Below are 25,318 nucleotides of genomic sequence, written 5' to 3'. Positions count from 1 at the left end.
TGTACTGTAATGGCAGACAGCTCTCACTACAATAGACCCATACTGTACTGTAATGACAGACAGCTCTCACTACTGTAGGACCATAGTTGCTGTAATGACAGACAGCTCTCACTACTGACTGGGACCATAGTGTACTGTAATGACAGACTGCTCTCACTACTGTAGGACCCAAGTGTACTGTAATGGCAGACAGCTCTCACTACAATAGAACCATACTGTACTGTAATGACAGACAGCTCTCACTACTGTAGGACCATAGTTGCTGTAATGACAGACAGCTCTCACTACTGACTGGGACCATAGTGTACCGTAATGACAGACAGCTCTCACTACTGTAGGACCATAGTGTACTGTCATGAAAGACAGCTCTCACTACTGACTGGGACCATAGTTGACCGTAATGACAGACAGCTCTCACTACTGACTGGGACCATAGTGTACTGTAATGACAGACAGCTCTTACTACTGTAGGACCATAGTGTACTGTAATGACAGACAGCTCTCACTACTGTAGGACCACAGTGTACTGTAATGACAGACAGCTCTCACTACTGTAGGACCATAGTGTACTGTAATGACAGACAGCTCTCACTACAATAGAACCATACTGTACTGTAATGACAGACAGCTCTCACTACTGTAGGACCATAGTTCCTGTAATGACAGACAGCTCTCACTACTGTAGGACCATAGTGTACTGTAATGACAGACAGCTCTCACTACTGACTGGGACCATAGTGTACTGTAATGACAGACCGCTCTCACTACTGTAGGACCATAGTGTACTGTAATGGCAGACAGCTCTCACTACAATAGAACCATACTGTACTGTAATGACAGACAGCTCTCACTACTGTAGGACCATAGTTGCTGTAATGACAGACAGCTCTCACTACTGACTGGGACCATAGTGTACTGTAATGACAGACTGCTCTCACTACTGTAGGACCATAGTGTACTGTAATGGCAGACAGCTCTCACTACAATAGAACCATACTGTACTGTAATGACAGACAGCTCTCACTACTGTAGGACCATAGTTGCTGTAATGACAGACAGCTCTCACTACTGACTGGGACCATAGTGTACCGTAATGACAGACAGCTCTCACTACTGTAGGACCATAGTGTACTGTCATGAAAGACAGCTCTCACTACTGACTGGGACCATAGTTGACCGTAATGACAGACAGCTCTCACTACTGACTGGGACCACAGTGTACCGTAATGACAGACAGCTCTTACTACTGTAGGACCATAGTGTACTGTAATGACAGACAGCTCTTACTACTGTAGGACCATAGTGTACTGTAATGACAGACAGCTCTTACTACTGTAGGACCATAGTGTACTGTAATGACAGACAGCTCTTACTACTGTAGGACCATAGTGTACTGTAATGACAGACAGCTCTCACTACTGTAGGACCATAGTGTACTGTAATGACAGACAGCTCTCACTACTGTAGGACCATAGTGTACTGTAATGACAGACAGCTCTCACTACTGACTTGGACCATGGTTTACTGCTTCTAAAGTGGTGAAGCCAAGAGGTACACAAACACAAACATCAATTTGATTTGATTTTGAACACACACACCAAACATACACACACCGTACACACACACACTGTACACACACACACACTGTACACACACACACTGTACACACACCGTACACACACACCGTACACACACACGTACACACACACACTGTACACACCACCGTACCCCGTACACACCCACCCTGCACACACCGTACACACACACCGTACACACACACACACACACACCGTACACACACCGTACACACCCACCCTGCACACAGAGGTGGTAGGCCTAAGAGGTTCAACATCAGCACTGAGGACAGAAAGGTGGAGACAGTACTTCCAACAACAACAAACCAGCTTCAGCTTCTAATGCACAAATAAGGTACATAAGGTTTATATTAGGATTGACTGGTACATTACACTACTGGCCTACATTTTCCTCACCGCATCACACACTAGTTTATTTCAGGCATAAATAAAATGAGGACATATGTATAGGCCTGTGATGTTATCTGTCTGACATCAACAGAACTCGAAGTCTTCCTGAGTTTGGCCTAATATATATATTTTTTTTTACAACTGCCTGGTTCACACCTGTGACAACGGTTCTATTTTCCTGTAATGGGTCATCTCCTGATCTGCTATGCTATAGGCTAGCTATAGCTTATCGGCAAAGACATATGGCACTGAGGTCGCACTGAATAGAACGTCAATAGGCCTACAAAGTGCGGTCCATTCATGATTACTCTGCTGACCGAATGAAATGGTATAGGGAATATAGTCTAATCCGTAATCAATAATAAACGTAAGGACACTGAACGGAATTAAGCGGTCACCAGCCCGAAGGCTAACCACGCTACTTGGGTTAGCAGGAGGGCAGGAGCCGCTCACACTAGGTAGTGTGGCAACAGGCAGGACTAGATCAGACCGCGGGAACGACAGCAGCCTAGTCTAAAAGATACATCTTTTAAAACCTGATGTCCTTTCGTTTACTTTCGTAAAATAATACAAGTTGGCCGTGACCGCACTACGTAACACGACGATGTGCTAAATGTATGGGAGAATAAAAGCTGAGCTCGTCAAATCTACCTACTTAAAATCAAAGTCGAGAACAGCAAAACAGCGGGAAAAAAGGAACAAACAGTTGTTCACACCGTGACCTGCAATCCCCTGAGAGCTGTTAGAGGACAGACGGCACCATATCCCATGTATAGCGCGCTAGAAAATATGGTGTCATTTGGGACCAAATCAGAATTTAGCAGCGAGGAGCCTTCGCCACTTTTCCTCTGGAAAAAAGGAAGCTCGAGCTCGTTGCGTAAAAAACAACAACATGAGAATAGATGTGGCTCTCATCTGACGGAAAATTCAAATAAACCAGGATATGATGATATTAACAATAATAGGTTGTTTATTTCAACAACAGGCTATTAGAGAAGAAACACCATTGGTTTCCCAGGCATGTTCAGTGTGGCACCCAGATACGGAGGTCATGGCAGGGCGGCCTATCAAAGATAACCTGTCCATGGTGCTGAAAAGGCCACCCGAGGCTGCGCAATGCCGGGAGCACCAAATCAACAATTAATGGCGAATGAAAGAGCCTATAGGCTACAACTCAAGGAGGAACGTTGGACTACATTTCGTTACGAGTTTGCTAAAGTTGACATAATAGTATAGGTCAACAACAACCAGCCATCGGTGCAGAAATATTATCAGAGGAATCCCCATGTGTGATGCTGCGTTACGCAATGTAGACTGCTATGACCAATACGCCTCCTATGAGACAGATAACAAATATTAATAGCGAGTGTCAGGGGGTTGACACCAAGATGATATGTAGGCTATGTAATAGTTATACTCTGAGACCAAACCAATCAACTGCTGCGCCACATATGCTGAGGCACAAGCTTAGGCAGGATTCCATGTACGAGACCACCGTCTGCTGCTCGCAGCTCGAGCACTCTCTCTCTCTCTGTTGCTATGGGCCCCCGCCCCTCCTCTCTCTGCTGACGCCACGGTGTCGGTGGCACGGATAAAGGACAAGGCAACTATAACCTACTCCGTAGTTTGTAATCACAAGTTAAGACAATGATCTAGTAAATCACTGCATTGTAGGCTATTTCGTCATATAGCCTAAGGACACTGTAGTGATTTAGCCACTGTTGTGAGTTAGTAATGCTCAGCTCAACGTGGGAAGAGTCAAATAGCCTACTGCGCAACATGCATGCAACAGACAGACCCTTGATCAGAATAGGCCTATAGGCTATTGCTTGATGCATATTCAACGTAAATATGTCCCACATTATCCGTATCTTGTTTGAGATTTTAAACGCAAAATCCCAAAATATAGATTCTAGTGTGATGACAATTGAGGCCCTGCGCATAGCCTGTGACTTTAACTAGATTATAAATCCCTAAACTAACCTGTTCATGTGCCATGTCTTGTCCATGAATGCAAATTACATGTAACCTACTTTAGCCCTATACGTTTCACAGGCGAGCATCGATCCATGATAAATGAATCGATAGGTGATCGAAAATATCGATGCGCATCAGTGGGCTATCATTTTGTGCCTGCACTCAGACCGTGCGTTTCCTCCATTGCATCCTGTAAACGGGCTTGATTTGAATGCTCCAAGCATTAAAACTGAATCGATCCACAAGTTTGTAAACGATTACAACATTGGCATTAGGGTAAAATGCATGTGTGAAACCATATTTATCCAATAGGGGTTGCGATCATGTGTTAGTCCGTTGGTTACCTGTCGGCTAATAATAATGATGATCTGTTGCTGCTAGGCTAACCTAACTACGGCTGCCTGGATGTATGCAGATACAACTGTGAAAACGCATTGACACTTCCAATAACCCGTTATGGTTTGTGTCATTTGTTCATCTGTTTAAAGGAGAAGGTAACAAGCCATTCCGTCTCCAACCCATACCAGAATAAATATCATGCGTCTCCCCCAACAACACAGACACACAGCTTGAAAACAACGGAATATCAAAAAAAGACATTACCTTGATGGTTCTCAAGGGTGTCCTCTGGTATGTACATGTTTTTGCTTTCATTTACCATAAATATGGTCCAGCTTTATCCGTAGGTGAATGGAGAAAAGGCTTGTAAAAGGAGTAGAGAGGAAGAAAAAAGAGAAACCAAAGAGAAGGAAAATAAAAAAAGAATAACGCCCGGACAGCTTTCGATATTCCTTTTTTTTGTTGCGTTTCAGTAAATATTACCTGATCCCCATTCTGGAGTTGGAACACATAAATAGATATTCGCTTGAACCACCTAAGAAGACGAACCAGTGCATCCTCGGAACATCCGGGCCCTACCTAAGAAACATGGCACTAGCACCATTTGCTGCTAGCCTACCTATTAATCAAAATCCTATCAATTTGCCCGCAGATGTTTTAAATAGGGTACATCAAAAGCCGGACCAATGACACCAAACCCCGCGCGCTGCCACTGATGCCGTAAAAGGAATAGAAGCAAAGATTCAAGCTCTCAGCGCAACAAAAAAAGATCTATATTCCAGAACTGCTGCTCACACAGGGTTAAATCTTCCAATAGAATCGATTCCACCAAATGCTGTCCAAAAAACAGGCAAATACACGTGGCGTGCCTCATTTACAGATACTTTCTGTCATCAATTCCAGGCCAAAATCGTACGAAACGGGAGTTGTTCAATAGCCCTGTGGAGAGCGGCCGCTTGTACCTTTCTGCAGTGATATTGTCTGGTGAGAGGAAAGAGAGGGAGAGCGCACAAGAGAGAGGGGGGTGACCACCAAGCCCCCTCCCATGTAGACGATCTGACTGGTTCCAGATGTTAGCCTGTTACAACGTTAGAAAACAGAGTAAACCGTCCATGATTTTCCAGACTTGCTATCTCTGGAGAGGGAGCTAAATAATCACAGTGAAGTCAGATAGGGCTTGTGCTTTGATTTCTGGAGGATGTAAGAAGGAAGGAGGAAATCTGTTAAACCTGACTTGAATTATATCTGGATGGATTCAATCCCAAGCGGGAGACCTGTATCACTGACAATAGCAGGCTAACCAGTTTGTAAACATGCAGTTTTTTAAAATGCCTTAGTGGCTTAATATACACATTTATGGGAAGCCGATGTTAGATAATTAAGTTTACACCTTAGTCGGTTACATTTTGATTTCCAAGACCTCGATTTTACCCGCGTCAAACGTGGCCAAAATATGCGTAATGTTTACACCCAGATGGAACCGCAAAACATGCTCAATTTGATTCGGCACGAACGTGTTACACAGATACAACCACCATTACAAGTGAATCCCTATAGGCCAGAAACAAATAGGTTATGTCGATATTCAAATAGAAAATAAGACAGGCTATAGCCTACAGTATATGCAACCCCATCTCATTCACGTCGAGAACGACTTTCAGGGCCCTACCCTGATAATGACCACAGCAGAACACTGCAATGAAAAATCCTTGAGTCCTCAAAAGATTGTTCCGTTTAGAGAAACTATTACATAATCGACCTCAGTCTATAAATGTCCTAGGTCAACTTGGCGTTGTGTTTAAAACGAGCCAGATAAAGGGACTGGCATTTTAGTGCAGGTCGTGGGAAATAAGGATGGGGATAGAGTACTCTGGCTTTGTCCAAAATAGAACTCTATTCCCTAAGTCGTTTGTCACTTGGGAGGCAGACTGGATGCTGCTGGGCTGTGTTTGCCATATTAGTTATTGTCCCTTCTGTGACACAGGGCCCTACTGGTTCTGAGAACCAACTCCCCATCCCATCCCTCCTCTCTTCTCCCACCAAACATCAGTCACAGACACCGGGCCATACTCACTCCTAATGGATCTCTGACTGTGTCTGTAATTGTTAGATGAGATGAAGGAAATAAGTTTGCAGGTCACCTAAATTCTGTTTGGGGGATGAGTTTGATTAGAACATATAGCTTTCTAGCACAAAAGGTGTCCAAAAACAGTCATTGTGCTTATGAATTTTGGACAAATACTAGATGTGTAGCCTACTAGGTAAAAAACAAATTCAGCGTAATGAAGATATGTCGAGGGCTGCCTGGTAGGCTACTGTTTATGGTGCTATGGCTGTTCACTGCGCACACCTATAGCAGGTGAAACCTTTGGTCACTATAGGCTATCAATAACCCTGGCACTGCCAGAATCACAATCTATCCATAGAAACATATAGAACTAAGTGTTGAATCACTTGTCATTGATATTACACACTAAATATAGCCTAGCTCAGTACCCAAGAAAAAGGCGGCAGCATTGGGGTAAATAAAAAATAAAAAGATAGAAGTTTTTCAAAGGAAGTAGCGCCCTCTAGAGCCACCATTGCAGACTGCATAGGTTTTTTCCATCAATTTGGGCAGCAGACATTTTCAAATCTATGATATGCGCCAAATTGTAAGTATCTGCTAAACAACGTATTAACTCGACTAATTAACAAAATAACGAATCTGAATTATCAGACCGATATAAAAGTGACGTTGAAGTAAACCTTCAATAACATTTCAGGACAACATGGAATTCAATGGATTCAACGATGGATTCTAACAAGATGTCAAAGTCATAATGTTGGTGTAACGTGCCTGGCCAATAAACATCCTTCATCATCATCATCTGCTTCGGCCTGATGAAGCGGTCAATCTATTTCTCGAGATTGATTAACGTTCCTATCTACGCCATCTACGCTCAACTCATCGTGTCTAATTGTTTACAATCTTGTTCGACGAAACATGGCTGCTGTCAAGTGAGCTGTTGATGGTGTCCCGAACAGTTACAATTCTCTTATATGTTCTCTTTAATGATTCATTTTAAATATTTTATTTCATAACAGTGTATTTTAACGGGGATAGTTTTCAATTAGTTTTCGTTTTTACTTTGGAACCGTCACAGATTCCTTCACCCGCCAGTTAGCATCACTAAGCTAACTAGCTCAAGGAGAACAATGACGGCAAGCTCATCGGGTGGAAACACCTGTCTCACTGCTAAAGGTTTGGACATTAGTCTCGCAGCCCTGCAAAGACAAGATCCTTACATCAACAACATTGTAGATGTGGCGAGTCAAGTGGCGTTGTATACTTTCAACAACCGATCAAATGAATGGGTGAGTTATAAGGGATGCTACCGCTGCTCTGTTCGCGCTCCCTTCTCCTTTCAACACAGTTGCATGTTAAGTAACATCTTAGCGGACTGATATGGATGCCACATTATAAACTAGTTTGCCAGGTTGAATTCACGTGGTTTTTTGGGGAGATGTGGCTACCCATAGCTATTATTCCAAGAAGCTAGAAAGCTAGCTAGCTAACATCACCTTTATATCGCTTTCACGTCCCAGTCGGAACAAGGAAACTCAAATGTCCGACTTGTTAACTGGTTGGACGCGACACGTGTATAACCAACCTATTACCGAGTCGGACGTGATCTAGTTCCGACTAACACGTTAACTTGGCAATAATGCAAGACCCACTATCTGATGTCGCTGATGAATATGTCGCGTTTCAAACTGGGAACTAATATTATAACTAAATACAAGGTCAAATCATGACGGCAGTGATTTCTAGACCGGAGTTGGATGACCGTTCAAATCGATTTTTTTCCCAGTCCGAAAGTTTCTTATTTTATTTTCCGAGTTCCCAGTTGTTTTGAAGGCGGCATATCGCCCCACGAAGCTCCGATTCAAACTCACATGAGACAGCTCAGCAAGCGTTTTTGTCAGAATCGGTTTGTGACTCACAAATTATCGCGTTTCGCACAGCAACTATCTTAATTTTACTCCCCCGTTACGGCCGATAGCGATGGAGTTGAGGATGAAGTGTTTTCAATATGCATCTTTCCTAAAACACCATGTAGAGAGGAGGTCGCTAAAAGGCTCAGCATTGTCAATCCGACGTCTGCAGTGGCCATACAGCATTTACTGTTGTGCGGCCTCTGCAGAAGTCAACGCAAACATGCATTTTGCGCTTTGCAGAGCTGTTGTCAAGTGAGTTTGTGTTTTATACAGGAACTCCCGCCCCCACCTACATCAACCAATCATGTCAATGTTGAGATGTATGCAGCCCTCCACATTATTGCAACGTAATGGAGCTTGATTTGTCTGGAGGCTCCACAATTGCATCTCACCCTCCATTCGAAGCCTCAGTCCACATTAACCGGATCAAACATAAATAGTCTTTAAGTGCATGTTTGAGCAATGTGTCTATACTGATCGGATGGAAAGGGAGCTCAGCATTCTCCATTCAATCATTTCCTTAACATTTATAATTATTTCACAATACTGACAATGGATCAGCTCCTAGAGAGATATTACCACCTTGAGGCAACTTAATTCTAATGTTTACCCTACAAAAAGAGCTAAATCACAGATTTGGCACGTTATTGTGCATGTTAAAGCCAATTTAGGCTTGATCCGAAATGTAGTCAGAGGTTCCTATGGAAATGCGTCATACTCATGGTCAACAATTCGAACGCACACATACCGGGGCACATAGTACACATTGCCCTCCAGCTAGTTATTATTGTTAGATGTGGTGGACAAGAGTATTTATCACATTGCTACTAGTTTGTAAACAGCTGACAGTTTTCAGACTGAATGTTGACATGGTAGCTAACTAGGTCAGTGAATATCAGCCACCTGGAACCAAATCTGGTGTGTTTGCTTCTGGATTTGGTCAATTCCAAGGTAACACAATGATGTTGAGGCTGATTTTTATCACTTAAAAATTGTGCACCAAACAAATGTAACAGTATAGCTTCCCTCCCTCTCCTCTCCCCGAACCAGGGACCCTCTGCACACATCAACCAGTCACTCACGAATCGTCGTTACCCATCGCTCCACAAAAGCAGAGCAAGGGGAACAACTACTTCTAGGTCTCAGAGCGAGTGACGTCACCGACGGAAACACTATTAGCGCGCACCACCGCTAACTAGCTTGCCATTTCACATCGGCCACACAAAAACGAATGATTGCAAAGTTAAACCATACAACTCTATGGATGAGGATGACTTTTAAGAATATTTGACAACACATTTACTTGATGCAAGGTACAAAGTTTGGTGACATTAACAGAATGACGGTTTGTGCTATTTGTGCAGTCATTCTGTTCCCCAACTTAGCATCTTTTCCTTTAAGTACATGGGTTTTCTTTGTGTGTGTGTAGAGTTGTGTGGTTTAACTTTGCAGTCATTAGTTTTTGTTTGTTTGTTTGGTGTACATTTTAAAGTGAAAAATCTGTCTCTCGGAATCATTCTGTTATCGTGGAATTGCCCACTTGGTTCTGAGGGTGGGGGGGTGACGGTGGTGAACCCCTCCCCTTTCACAAATAAATCAAATATGCAGGTGTAGGAGCACCCCAAAATAATGATTGGTCCAAATAGTCAGTGACGTAAAACCATGGCACCAGTAGAAGTTTGCTTCATAACCCTCATATCCCACAGCCTACGTAACAGTTTGCTTCATAACCCTCATATCCCACAGCCTACGTAACAGTTTGCTTCATAACCCTCATATCTCACAGCCTACGTAACAGTTTGCTTCATAAACCCTCATATCCCACAGCCTACGTAACAGTTTGCTTCATAAACCCTCATATCCCACAGCCTACGTAACAGTTTGCTGCATAAACCCTCATATCCCACAGCCTACGTAACAGTTTGCTTCATAAACCCTCATGCCTACGTAACAGTTTGCTTCATAACCCTCATATCTCACAGCCTACGTAACAGTTTGCTTCATAAACCCTCATATCCCACAGCCTACGTAACAGTTTGCTTCATAACCCTCATATCCCACAGCCTACGTAACAGTTTGCTTCATAACCCTCATATCCCACAGCCTACGTAACAGTTTGCTTCATAAACCCTCATATCCCACAGCCTACGTAACAGTTTGCTTCATAACCCTCATATCCCACAGCCTACGTAACAGTTTGCTTCATAAACCCTCATATCCCACAGCCTACGTAACAGTTTGCTGTGGATGTTAAGGAGAGATCGATGAAGACTCTGTTCAAGCAAATCCCTTTTCATGAACTCAACCTGAATCAGTTACTGTATGTTGTTTTGCAGGAGAAGACTGACGTGGAGGGGACCCTATTTGTCTATACAAGGTATGATGGGTCTTTTACGATGCCAGCTAATTACTGTCTCTATGTACTTCCCCCTGAGCTTTGAATCTTGGTGGGGGTGCATCCCAAAGTGGCACCCTATACCCTTTATGGTTCGTCACGGTGGACCAGGGTCCATAGTCAAATGTGTAGTGCACTTTAAAGGGAATAGGGTGACATTTTGGGACCGGTGTCTGTGTGTACTTCAGCTGTGAGCTGAGAAGCCTGCCTCCATCAGGTTAAATATAATGGGCTTAGTGGGTTAGCTACGTCAGCCCTCCCTTTGAACAGATTGGTTATCACTGAGTAGACTATTATGGTCTGTAGCCTTGAAGAGCCATGATTACTTCCACACACCCAGGAAATCGGTCGTAAACATGTAGCACCATTCTGTTTCCTTCTAGGCCTACTTGAACATGTAGAACCTTTCTGTTTTCTGTTAGGCCTACTTGAATAGGTAACACCTTTCTGTTTCCTTCTAGGCCTACTTGAACATGTAGAACCTTTCTGTTTCCTTGTAGGCCTACTTGTACATACATTACCACTGTCGTTCTTGTTCTCCTGAGAAAATACACAAACTCTGATGCGTGCATGTAGTCACCAGTTCGTTTCCAGTCTGTTAGCACCTTACACTGGTTATTCAACTTGTATGTAATGTAAAATACCTCCCTCCTGTGTACTTTAATATTAACTCTGGTATAAGGCCTGTGTAATGTCAAGTCCCTTAATTAAGGATCGGACCCCTTTTTTAAAACTTTCACCAAAAATGACATGCCCAAATCTAACTGCCTGTAGCTCAGGACCTGATGCAAGGATATGCATATTCTTGATACCATTTGAAAGGAAACACTTTGAAGGTTGTGGAAATGTGAAATGAATGTAGGAGAATATAACACATTAGATCTGGTAGAAGATAAACAAAAAAAACATTTGTTTTTCTATAATTGTTTTGTTCCATCTTTGAAATGCGAGAGAAAGGCCAGACATTAACATAGGAGCCTAGGTGTAATTTAGACTGATCCAGTGAAGAATTACCTCACTACACAACATTTTGCATCAAGTCAGCCAGGAGTTTGCCCAAATGTGCCAAATTGGTCAATTTATACATTTTCAAGTACATAACTATAAAGAACATACAACAATGCTATGCTAATAAAAAATACAAGTTTACACACCCAGGAATGTCATACATGATGGATCATTAGCTTCCCTACAGAAAGCTAATGGGGCGGCAGGTAGCCTAGTGGTTAGAGCGTTGGAGTAGTAACCCAAAGTTTGCACGATCAAATCCCCCAGCTGACAAGGTAAAAATCTGTCGTTCTGCCCCTGAACAAGGCATTTAAACCACTGTTCCTAGGCCCGTCATTGAAAATAAGAATTTGTTCTTAACTGACTTGTCTAATTAAATAAAGATCAACTAAATTAGAAAGCCATCTAGATGGCTAGGTGTGGAGCCAGAGACAGCTGTCAAACTGTACAGCCAGTTCCTACACTTTAATATACAAATGTATTTAAACTACACTACATTTTATCTCTGGGGCCCTCAGAATGACAAATCAGAGCAGATCAGTACACCGTTTACCTTCAGAGGTGAATGTATCAAACCAGTTCCTGTGATACGTGTTTTGTTGTTGTGCACTATGCTCCAACAATAGCAGGTATTTATTTTCTGTAATAGCTACTGTAAATTGGACACTGCAGTTAGATTAACAAGAACTGAGGTTTTCTGCCCATATAAGGCATGTCTATGTCCCGGAAAGTCTAGTCACATTATCGCCTATTGAGCAACAACTGTCCCGGTTTATGGACACCGATCCTGTAGAGGTTAACTCTTTCTATTCATGCCTTCCTGTTTGTCCTCAGGCTAGCATCTCCCAGACACGGCTTCACCATAATGAACAGGCTGAGTATGGAGAACCTGACTGAACCCATCACTAAAGACCTGGACTTCCAGCTGCAGGATCCGTTCCTGCTCTACAGGAATGCTCGCTGTAAGTCCCCTGCACTATTCAGCCTACCTACTTAGTACCAGGACTGTTAACCCTACCTACTTAGTACCAGGACTGTTAACCCTACCTACATAGTACCAGGACTGTTAACCCTACCTACTTAGTACCAGGACTGTTAACCCTACCTACTTAGTACCAGGACTGTTAACCCTCCCTACTTAGTACCAGGGCTGTTAACCCTACCTACATAGTACCAGGGCTGTTAACCCTACCTACTTAGTACCAGGACTGTTAACCCTACCTACATAGTACCAGGACTGTTAACCCTACCTACTTAGTACCAGGACTGTTAACCCTACCTACTTAGTACCAGGACTGTTAACCCTACCTACTTAGTACCAGGGCTGTTAACCCTACCTACTTAGTACCTGGGCTGTTAACCCTACCTACTTAGTACCAGGACTGTTAACCCTACCTACTTAGTACCAGGGCTGTTAACCCTACCTACATAGTACCTGGACTGTTAACCCTACCTACATAGTACCAGGACTGTTAACCCTACCTACATAGTACCAGGTCTGTTAACCCTACCTACATAGTACCAGGACTGTTAACCCTACCTACATAGTACCAGGACTGTTAACCCTACCTACATAGTACCAGGACTGTTAACCCTCCCTACATAGTACCAGGGCTCCCTGTAAGTCCCCTGCACTATTAACCCTACCTACATAGTACCAGGACTGTTAACCCTCCCTACATAGTACCAGGACTGTTAACCCTACCTACATAGTACCAGGGCTGTTAACCCTCCCTACATAGTACCAGGACTGTTAACCCTCCTACATAGTACCAGGACTGTTAACCCTACCTACATAGTACCAGGACTGTTAACCCTACCTACATAGTACCAGGACTGTTAACCCTCCCTACATAGTACCAGGACTGTTAACCCTACCTACATAGTACCAGGACTGTTAACCCTACCTACATAGTACCAGGACTGTTAACCCTACCTACATAGTACCAGGACTGTTAACCCTCCCTACATAGTACCAGGACTGTTAACCCTACCTACATAGTACCAGGACTGTTAACCCTCCCTACTCAGAACCTGGGCTGTTAACCCTCCCTACATAGTACCTGGTCTGTTAACCCTACCTACATAGTACCAGGACTGTTAACCCTCCCTACAGAACCTGGGCTGTTAACCCTCCCTACATAGTACCAGGGCTGTGTAACCCCTGCCTATTAACCCTACCCACATAGTACCAGGACTGTTAACCCTCCCTACATAGTACCAGGACTGTTAACCCTACCTACCCAGTACTGGCCTTGCTGTAAGTCCCCTGCAGTATTAACCCTACCTACATAGTACCTGGACTGTTAACCCTCCCTACATAGTACCTGGACTGTTAACCCTCCCTACATAGTACCAGGACTGTTAACCCTACCTACATAGTACCAGGACTGTTAACCCTACCTACATAGTACCTGGACTGTTAACCCTACCTAGTACCAGGACTGGAACCTGGGCTGTTAACCCTCCCTACATAGTACCTGGTCTGTTAACCCTACCTACATAGTACCAGGACTGTTAACCCTCCCTACTCAGAACCTGGGCTGTTAACCCTCCCTACATAGTACCAGGGCTCGCTGTAAGTCCCCTGCACTATTAACCCTACCCACATAGTACCAGGACTGTTAACCCTCCCTACATAGTACCAGGACTGTTAACCCTACCTACCCAGTACTGGCCTTGCTGTAAGTCCCCTGCACTATTAACCCTACCTACATAGTACCTGGACTGTTAACCCTCCCTACATAGTACCAGGACTGTTAACCCTACCTACATAGTACCAGGACTGTTAACCCTAGTACCTGGACTGTTAACCCTACTTAGAACCTGGGCTGTTACATAGTACCAGGGCTGTTAACCCTACCTACATAGTACCAGGGCTGTTAACCCTACCTACATAGTACCAGGGCTGTTAACCCTACCTACATAGTACCAGGGCTGTTAACCCTACCTACATAGTACCAGGACTGTTAACCCTACCTACATAGTACCAGGACTGTTAACCCTACCTACATAGTACCATGACTGTTAACCCTACCTACATAGTACCAGGACTGTTAACCCTACCTACTTAGTACCAGGACAGTTAACCCTACCTACATAGTACCAGGACTGTTAACTTCTTGCGTCGAGCCATCCCGGATCCGGGATCGTGAATACAGCCTCAAGCTCATTACCATAACGCAATGTTAACTATTCATGAAAATCGCAAATGAAATGAAATTAATATGCTAGCTCTCAAGCTTAGCCTTTTGTTAACAACACTGTCATCTCAGATTTTCAAAATATGCTTCTCAACCATAGCAAAACAAGCATTTGTGTAACAGCTAGCGCAGCTAGCGTAGCATTTAGCGTTAGCATCAGCAGGCAACATTTTCACAAAAACCAGAAAATCATTCAAATAAAATCATTTACCTTTGAAGAACTTCAGATGTTTTCAATGAGGAGACTCTCAGTTAGATAGCAAATGCTCAGTTTTTCCTGAAAGATTATTTGTTTAGGAGAAATCGCTCCGTTTGGTGCGTCACGTTTGGCTACCAAAAAAAAAAACGAAAAATCAGTCATCAAAACGCCAAACTTTTTTCCAAATTAACTCCATAATATCGACTGAAACATGGTAAACGTTGTTTAGAATCAATCCTCAAGGTGTTTTTCACATATCTCTTCATGATATATCGTTCGTTGAAAGCCTCCTCTCTCCTCTCAATCACTGGATGACTGCATGCAGCTTGTAGATTACGCACCAATTTAGACAAAGGACACCGGGCGGACCCCTGGTAAATGTAGTCTCTTATGGCCAATCTTCCAATGATATGCCTACAAATACGTCACAATGCTGCAGACACCTTGGAGAAACGATAGAAAGGGCAGGCTCATTCCCGGCGCATTCACAGCCATATAAGGAGACAATGGAAAACAGAGCCTCAAAAATTCTGCCCATTTCCTGGTTGAAGTTGCATCTTGGTTTCGCCTGTAGCATGAGTTCTGTGGCACTCACAAATAATATCTTTGCAGTTTTGGAAACGTTAGTGGTTTCTTTCCAAAGCTGCCAATTATATGCATAGTCGAGCATCTTTTCGTGACAAAATATTGCGCTTAAAACGGGCACGTTTTTTTTTATACATGAATTAAAAGAGCGCCCCCTATATCCAAGAAGTTAACCCTCCCTACATAGTACCAGGACTGTTAACCCTACCTACATAGTACCTGGACTGTTAACCCTACCTACATAGTACCTGGACTGTTAACCCTACCTACATAGTACCTGGACTGTTAACCCTACCTACATAGTACCAGGACTGTTAACCCTACCTACATAGTACCAGGACTGTTAACCCTAGCTACATAGTACCAGGACTGTTAACCCTACCTACATAGTACCAGGACTGTTAACCCTACCTACATAGTACCAGGACTGTTAACCCTACCTACATAGTACCAGGACTGTTAACCCTACCTACATAGTACCAGGGCTGTCATCACCACGGGAACTATGTTGCCGGAGGAGGTGTGTTTACATCACCACGGGAACTATGTTGCCGGAGGAGGTGTGTTTACATCACCACGGGAACTATGTTGCCGGAGGAGGTGTGTTTACATCACCACGGGAAGGAACTATGTTGCCGGAGGAGGTGTGTTTACATCACCACGGGAACTATGTGCCGGAGGAGGTGTGTTTACATCACCACGGGAACTATGTGCCTGAGGTGGTGTGTTTACATCACCACGGGAACTATGTGCCGGAGGTGTAGGCCTGTTGATGTTTGCATTCCAGAACATATTTATTTCAGTCCTGCTAGGCTTCACATCTCAGGAGATTTACATTTGATTAGACCAGAACTTACATTTCTAAAAAGAGATTGGACGTGATTCATGGTCAATACTACTGGAGTGTTCAGCATAGTTTAAACAGATTGAAGATGCAGCTAACTTTCTACCATGTGGTGTAGTCCAGGAATCCTGGCCCATCATGGAGCACTTCATTTAAATGAGAGAACTATTTGCGGAGTGCATATCAGACCTGGGTTCAAGCACTATTTGAAATCTTTCAACACAAACTTATAGCGTATCCCCTAGCCTGGCTGGAGTGCCTGATGGGTGGGATTTATAGCTTGGGGACTATTCAATTAGTCTGTTAAGCCAGACAAGCTCAATGAAGCCCAGATAAAGTGGTTGAAATTACCTCGAATAGTATTTGAACCCAGGTCTGTTGCAGGCTGAGAAAGAGACTCAGTGCTGCAGACACACACACACATACCCTGAGGAGAGGAGCCTGGAGCCGTCTCTAGTCTAGTGGCTGTGGCCCCACAGGTCCATATATGGTTCAGAGGTATTTTTGTGGCAGTAGTCCCGGGTTTGAGTGCCTCTGTGCCGGTTTTCTACCGCAAGTGTCCTGCCAACAGCAGATAGCCAGCCAACCAGCCTACTACGTTAGATACAAACCAACCTGTCATTATAAGTGGGACACACTACACACACACACACACACACACACACACACACACTGATGCACACAGCATTCTCAGTGACAGGCAGGTGGAATGCTTTGTTTTAAGATATTGCTGGACTCCTTGGTCTAATTATTAGACATTTACACACACACACAACTATACGGGGGGGGTGAAAAACATAGCTGAGTTATTTATACGTGATGTTTAGAACAACACACGTCCCTCAACATGACCTTTCACGAGAGGTCACAGAATCTTATCACTAAACAAGTATTTGGTTATGGGATCATTAGCTGGTGGAAGAGCCAGCCAGGCCAATTTAGAATGTTGTCTCAACTGTGACATCATTGTGACATTGACAGCAAGGGTTTCTGTTAGCCGGTAATAACCGGTTTATGGACAACAAAAAAATAGTGTGTATATATATATTTTTAAATAAACTAAATTGGTGCCGGCCAATTGTCTGGGAGGAGAAGAAAACATCCCAAAATGAAAACATCCCATTGCAAAATAACGCTTTAAGTCTGTTCATTGACAGAAGAACATTTGACTGGTTGTGATTATTGGTCTATAGGTTAATTTGCATAATTTTGTGGAATTAAATTGGGGCGTGTGTACAGTATTCATTATCTATCTTATTTATCACACCATACAGATACAACTCTGTCAGACATCGCAAGAGCAGAAAATGCACAGTCAACAGAAGTCTTCCTCAGCGCAGTATGCATTGTCTTAACATATACAGTATCTCATACAGTATCTCAAACAGAAAATGCACAGTCAATCTTCCTCAGCGCAGTATGCATTGTCTTAACATATACAGTATCTCATACAGTATCTCAAACAGAAAATGCACAGTCAATCTTCCTCAGCGCAGTATGCATTGTCTTAACATATACTTCATTGTTTTGAAACCTGAGTGTTTGATAACACATTATGAGGCATGTCTTACCTTGGTTCAGAGTAGCCTAGTCAACATCTGTGGAGACCATTCTTATACATCAACTTTCATTGTCCAGTAGCCAAAAGCACAGTCCTGGTTATATTAGCATCTCGTGCTAGTTGTTGCATATTAAATCTCTCCTTGTTCTAACACATATTTTCATCTCTGTCACATGGAGCCACTCTCATGTGCATTGCCCTTTTGACAATAGTGTTTTCTCCACTATTTGCATTATGGAAGGAACATCTGTGTGTAGCCTGCTGCCTTGTGCACGTTGCTGCGCTGGTAATGGGAAGAAATAATGGTTGATAATAACCGGTTGAATGTATCCGAGGCCTACTGGTGGTATGAATCTGGGATCTATCGTCCCACAGCTGTCCCAGAGTCTGTTTGGAATAGGCCATATTTCTTTCTCGACAAGCTGACAATAGAATAGGTCAACTTTTCTACTATGGGGGATAGTAGTTTGACGTGGCTAGTGATTCCCTTTATAGTGCACTACGTTTGACCAGAGCTGATGCGTTCTAAATAGCACCCTATTCCCTTTATAGTGCACTACGTTTGAGCAGAGCCCCTGCATTCTAAATAGCACCCTATTTCCTTTATAGTGCACTACGTTTGACCAGAGCTGATGCATTCTAAATAGCACCCTATTCCCTTTTATAGTGCACTACGTTTGACCAGGACCAGGCCAATCTATAAGGAATAGTGTGCCATTTGGGACACAGACATATGACAAGTCTCTGAGGTTGTCCTTACCTCCTGGTCGTACGTAGGTGTACTCCATCTCTGTCTCTGTGATGAGCATCCCCTTGGCTGGCCCAACCTCCGGCTCCTCTTGAAGACGCTCATGTTTGGGTTTACGCTGGAACAACCTGCCCAACATAGTCCCTCTGAGACGATAGTCTAGTAGTGGTGTGGTGGAGCTGCTACTAGGGGACAACGTTTAGACCACGTTTCCTCTGGTACTGCTGAGATACCAGTCTCCTGTCTGTCTGTCCTCTGGTACTGCTGAGGTACTAGTCTCCTGTCTGTCCTCTGGTACTGCTGAGGTACTAGTCTCCTGTCTGTCCTCTGGTACTGCTGAGGTACTAGTCTCCTGTCTGTCCTCTGGTACTGCTGAGGTACTAGTCTCCTGTCTGTCCTCTGGTACTGCTGAGGTACTAGTCTCCTGTCTGTCCTCTGGTACTGCTGAGCTACTAGTCTCCTGTCTGTCTGTCCTCTGGTACTGCTGAGATACTAGTCTCCTGTCTGTCTGTCCTCTGGTACTGCTGAGATACTAGTCTCCTGTCTGTCTGTCCTCTGGTACTGCTGAGGTACCAGTCTCCTGTCTGTCTGTCCTCTGGTACTGCTGAGGTACCAGTCTCCTGTCTGTCTGTCCTCTGGTACTGCTGAGGTACCAGTCTCCTGTCTGTCTGTCCTCTGGTACTGCTGAGGTACCAGTCTCCTGTCTGTCTGTCCTCTGGTACTGCTGAGATACCAGTCTCCTGTCTGTCTGTCCTCTGGTACTGCTGAGGTACCAGTCTCCTGTCTGTCTGTCCTCTGGTACTGCTGAGGTACCAGTCTCCTGTCTGTCTGTCCTCTGGTACTGCTGAGGTACCAGTCTCTGTCTGTCTGTCCTCTGGTACTGCTGAGGTACTAGTCTCCTGTCTGTCCTCTGGTACTGCTGAGTACTCCTCTCCTGTCTGTCCTCTGGTACTGCTGAGGTACCAGTCTCCTGTCTGTCTGTCTGTCTGGTACTGCTGTCCTCTGTACCAGTCTCCTGTCTGTCTGTCTGTCCTCTGGTACTGCTGAGGTACCAGTCTCCTGTCTGTCTGTCTGTCTGTCTGGTACTGCTGAGGGTACTGCTGAGTCTAGTCTGTCTGTCCTCTGGTACTGCTGAGATACTAGTCTCCTGTCTGTCCTCTGGTACTGCTGAGGTACTAGTCTCCTGTCTGTCCTCTGGTACTGCTGAGGTACCAGTCTCCTGTCTGTCTGTCCTCTGGTACTGCTGAGGTACCAGTCTCCTGTCTGTCCTCTTCCTTTAACACGCCCCTTTTGTTCTATGAGGAAATAATGAACCAATAGAACCCTTTCTCTGGTTTTCAATACTGAGGTACCTGACCTGTCTCTCCTCCTCCTGTCCCCGTCTGTCCTCTAACAGTACTGTCTTCTCAGAGAGACTGTCTGGTGTGAGGCTGGGTAATGTCTCAGTCCTTTCCAGAGAGAATAGTATATGAGTCTAACCAGAGTAGTCCCCTGTAGCTACTAAGCTAAGTGGTCTCTCCTCAGCTCCTCCAGAGATCTCTCTCCTCGCTGCCCTCGCTGGTTCTTAAATTTCCCAGGGCTTGGAGTGTCTGTCTGGTCCTTTTTCCAGGCGGTGACCTTTAGCTTGGCTCTCCACAGCCCCAGGCAGGCAGGGCAGTACAGGGTACCCAGCTCAGGGGGCAGACAGGATGGCAGCAGGCAGGCAGGGCAGTGCAGGGCACAGCTCAGAGGGCAGACAGGATGGCAGCAGGCAGGCAGATGGACACAGTAGCAGCTCCAACCTTAAGATCCAGCTACTCAGACCTGCTGTCCTCACTGACTCAGTTACTCTCTCACTGTAGTCTTGTCTCTCTGTCAGTCAGGAGTCAACATGCTCTAGTCTACTGGCTGGCCTTCAGTCCCTCAGTCTCCGCCCTGTCGCCCCACCTCACTCTTCCCTCCTTTCTCTCTCCTTTCTTATCTCGCCCCCTGTCCTCTTTTCTTGGGCCGACCGCCGTGCCAGAGCGTTATCTTCCTACGCGGCCTATTTGAGGCTGCCTGAGTTCTCACTGTGATGGTGACAGGAGAAGTGTTCCTGGTCTGCCTGTCAACGGGGCTCCTGTCTCAGCCACGCTGAGTAGAGTGGTGGCCTGGCTTCCAACTCCCACTGCAGCAGAGTCTCAATAACCCCTCTACCCCACCACCTAATGAATGGGGCCCCAGCCTGCCCTTAACCCTGGGTAACTGCCACAGAGACATGTTGTGCTTTCTCATAGCACGTATCTGTCTGTAATATTGACGTTGGCTCCACTGACTAGTTATTAGACTAAGAAGGTAATGAGGTCATGGTGACAGAACCCAGAACCTTCACTTCATCCATAAACGATGTCATGAATCATGAACTAAACATCATGAGGAGATTTAACACAGGACTTCTTTTTATTTCTTTTTTCTTTGATTTCATCCATGATGAGTCCACTCGGTAAAAGTCATCACAGTTTCCAAGAAGTTAACGTGGTCTGGCATGAGTCATGCCTGATAAAGATGGTACATTTTAATATAATGGCTGTAGGTAATCCCACTGTGTCTCAATAGTGGAATATGTTGTGCTCTGCTGAACCCAGCCCAGCCACCTCTTCCTGGAACCTAGCGGTATGTCTTCCGTTCCCGGGGCTGTGAGGAATCATCCTGGATGAGCGCTGTCCCAGTAGGAGTAAGGGTTTATATGTAGCACCTTCTCCACTGTGGGGGGGGTTTATATGTAGCACCTTCTCCACTGTGGGGGGTTTATATGTAGCACCTTCTCCACTGTGGGGGGTAGCACCTTCTCCACTGGGGGGGTTTATATGTAGCACCTTCTCCACTGTGGGGGGTTTATATGGGTGGGGGGGTTATATGTAGCACCTTCTCCACTGTGGGGGGTTTATATGTGTAGCACCTTCTCCACTGTGGGGGGTTTATATGTAGCACCTTCTCCACTGTGGGGCACCTTCTCCACTGGGGGGTTTATATGTAGCACCTTCTCCACTATGGGGGGTTTATATGTAGCACCTTCTCCACTATGGGGGTAGCACCTTCTCCACTGTGGGGGGTTTATATGTAGCACCTTCTCCACTGTGGGGGGTTTATATGTAGCACCTTCTCCACTGTGGGGGGTTCTCCACTATGTAGCACCTTCTCCACTGTGGGGGGTTTATATGTAGCACCTTCTCCACTGTGGGGGGCACCTTCTCCACTGTGGGGGTTTTATATTCTCCACTGTGTTTAGCACCTTCTCCACTGTGGGGGGTTTATATGTAGCACCTTTCCATATGGGGGTTTATATGTAGCACCTTCTCCACTGTGGGGGCACCTTCTCCACTGTGGGGGGTTTATATGTAGCACCTTCTCCACTGTGGGGGGTTTATATGGCACCTTCTCCACTGGGGGGTTTATATGTAGCACCTTCTCCACTGTGGGGGGGGTTTATATGTAGCACCTTCTCCACTGTGGGGGGTTTATATGTAGCACCTTCTCCACTGTGGGGGGTTTATATGTAGCACCTTCTCCACTGTGGGGGTTTTATATGTAGCACCTTCTCCACTGTGGGGGGTTTATATGTAGCACCTTCTCCACTGTGGGGGTAGCACCTTCTCCACTGTGGGGGTTTATATGTAGCACCTTATATGTAGCACCTTCTCCACTGTGGGGGGTTTATATGTAGCACCTTCTCCACTGTGGGGGGTTTATATGTAGCACCTTCTCCACTGTGGGGGGTTTATATGTAGCACCTTCTCCACTGTGGGGGGTTTATATGTAGCACCTTCTCCACTGTGGGGGGTTTATATGTAGCACCTTCTCCACTGTGGGGGGTTTATATATTCTCCACTGTGGCACCTTCTCCACTGTGGGGGGTTTATATGTAGCACCTTCTCCACTGTGGGGGGTTTATATGTAGCACCTTCTCCACTGTGGGGGGTTATATGTAGCACCTTCTCCACTGTGGGGGGTTTATATGTAGCACCTTCTCCACTGTGGGGGGCACCTTCTCCATATGGGGGGTAGCACCTTCTCCACTGTGGGGGGGGTTTATATGTAGCACCTTCTCCACTGTGGGGGTTTATATGTAGCACCTTCTCCACTGTGGGGGGGGTTTATATGTAGCACCTTCTCCACTGTGGGGGGGTAGCACCTTTATATGTAGCACCTTCTCCACTGTGGGGGGTTTATATGTAGCACCTTCTCCACTGTGGGGGGGGGGGTTTTATATGTAGCACCTTCTCCACTGTGTGGGGGGTTATATGTAGCACCTTCTCCACTGTCGGGGGGTAGCACCTTCTCCACTGTTTATATGTAGCACCTTCTCCACTGTGGGGGGTTTATATGTAGCACCTTCTCCACTGTGGGGGGGGTTATATGTAGCACCTTCTCCACTGTGGGGGGGGTTTATATGTGGGGGGTAGCACCTTCTCCACTGTGGGGGGTAATATGTAGCACCTTCTCCACTGTGGGGGGGGCACCTTATATGTAGCACCTTCTCCACTGTGGGGGGTTATATGTAGCACCTTCTCCACTGTGGGGGGTTATATGTAGCACCTTCTCCACGGTCGGGGGGGGTTATATGTAGCACCTTCTCCACTGTCGGGGGGGTAGCACCTTAATATGTAGCACCTTCTCCACGGTCGGGGGTTTATATGTTACTGTGGGGGGTTATATGTAGCACCTTCTCCACGGTTCTCCACTGTGGGGGTTAATATGTAGCACCTTCTCCACGGTAGCACCTTCTCCACTGGGGGTTAATATGTAGCACCTTCTCCACGGGGGGGTTTAATATGGGGGTCGGGGGGTTAATATTCTCCACTGTATGCACACCTTCTCCACGGTTAATATGTAGCACCTTCTCCACGGTGGGGGGGTTAATATGTAGCACCTTCTCCACGGTTAATATGTAGGGGGGTTAATATGTAGCACCTTCTCCACGGTCGGGGGGGGGTTAATATGTAGCACCTTCTCCACGGTCGGGGGGTTATATGTAGCACCTTCTCCACGGTTAATATGTAGCACCTTCTCCACGGGGGGGGTTTACACCTTCTCCACGGTCGGGGGTTAATATGTAGCACCTTCTCCACGGTCGGGGGGTTAATATGTAGCACCTTCTCCACGGTCGGGGGGGGGTTAATATGTAGCACCTTCTCCACGGTTAATATGGGTCTGGGGGTTAATATGTAGCACCTTCTCCACGGTCGGGGGGGTTAATATGTAGCACCTTCTCCACGGTCGGGGGGGTGTCCCATAATATCACATTTCTCCTCAAGTGTTCACTGCTTCCCACATCTAAAAGCGTTGTATTGGTTGGAGGCCTAGTGGGAGTTTCCACCATATTTCTTATTCCAGTACTTATTCCAGTACTTATACCATATTTCTTATACCAGTACTTATACCAGTACTTATACCATATTTCTTATACCAGTACTTATACCAGTACTTATACCATATTTCTTATACCAGTACTTATACCAGTACCTTATACCATATTTCTTATACCAGTACTTATACCAGTACTTATACCATATTTCTTATACCAGTACTTATACCAGTACTTATACCACTACTTATACCATATTTCTTATACCAGTACTTATACCAGTACTTATACCAGTACTTACCTTCTCCATATTTAATATACCAGCACTTATACCACGGTACTTATACCAGCACTTATACCACGGTTCTTATACCAGTACCTTATACCACTTACTTATACCAGCACCTTCTCCACTTATACCATATTTCTTATACCAGTACCTTATACCAGTTACTATATTTCTTACCATATTTCTTATACCAGTACTTATACCAGATTTCTTATACCAGTACTTATACCAGTTTCTTATACCATATTTCTTATACCAGTATTTCTTATACCAGTACTTATACCAGTACTTATACCATATTTCTTATACCATATTTCTTATACCAGTACTTATACCAGTATTTCTTATACCAGTACTTATACCAGATTTCTTATACCAGTACTTATACCAGTACTTATACCAGTTTCTTATACCATATTTCTTATACCAGTACTTATACCATATTTTTCTTATACCAGATTTCTTATACCAGTACTTATACCATATTTCTTATACCAGTACTTATACCAGATTTCTTATACCATATTTCTTATACCAGATTTCTTATACCATATTTCTTATACCATACTTATACCATATTTCTTATACCAGTACTTATACCAGATTTCATTTCTAACATCAGTTAAGGGAAGTGAACAAGTGCACTCTTTGAGAGGAAAAAGAGATGATTGGGACACAACCTCTATTCCTCTTCTGCCTGCCTGCCAGGAAGGAACGCATCAGAGAACCTGCCAAAACACACACACACACACATACCACACACACACACACAGCAGTGAACCTAGCTCAGCAGTCGCCGACATTCATCGTTCAGGTTATTGTAGACTTTGGATCACACAAACACGTGCTGTAACTGTGGTTCCTTTCTCCCAGTGTTCTGT

The 25,318-nt window shown here is 44.7% G+C and overlaps 2 protein-coding genes across 2 annotated transcripts in view; one reads left to right on the top strand and one right to left on the bottom strand.

Annotated features, from left to right (window-relative positions):
* LOC121845908 (voltage-dependent L-type calcium channel subunit alpha-1C-like) overlaps window positions 1-5,301 on the bottom strand; it is a 121,735-nt gene extending 116,434 nt beyond the window's left edge. The window contains exon 1 of the mRNA XM_042318124.1: window positions 4,566-5,301. Coding sequence (XP_042174058.1) covers window positions 4,566-4,623 — 58 coding nt within the window. The 5' untranslated portion in view covers window positions 4,624-5,301. The remainder of the gene's footprint in view (window positions 1-4,565) is intronic.
* Window positions 5,302-7,246: 1,945 nt separating this feature from the next.
* Window positions 7,247-25,318, top strand: part of dcp1b (decapping mRNA 1B) — a 34,114-nt gene continuing 16,042 nt past the window's right edge. Inside the window, 3 exon segments of the mRNA XM_042318125.1 lie at window positions 7,247-7,658; window positions 10,619-10,659; window positions 12,520-12,647. Coding sequence (XP_042174059.1) covers window positions 7,500-7,658; window positions 10,619-10,659; window positions 12,520-12,647 — 328 coding nt within the window. The 5' untranslated portion in view covers window positions 7,247-7,499.

The sequence above is a fragment of the Oncorhynchus tshawytscha genome, unplaced genomic scaffold, assembly GCF_018296145.1.
Source record: "Oncorhynchus tshawytscha isolate Ot180627B unplaced genomic scaffold, Otsh_v2.0 Un_contig_2864_pilon_pilon, whole genome shotgun sequence".
Taxonomy (NCBI): domain Eukaryota; kingdom Metazoa; phylum Chordata; class Actinopteri; order Salmoniformes; family Salmonidae; genus Oncorhynchus; species Oncorhynchus tshawytscha.
Note: the sequence above shows the minus strand (reverse complement) of the source record. Positions and strands in the feature narration are given on the sequence as shown.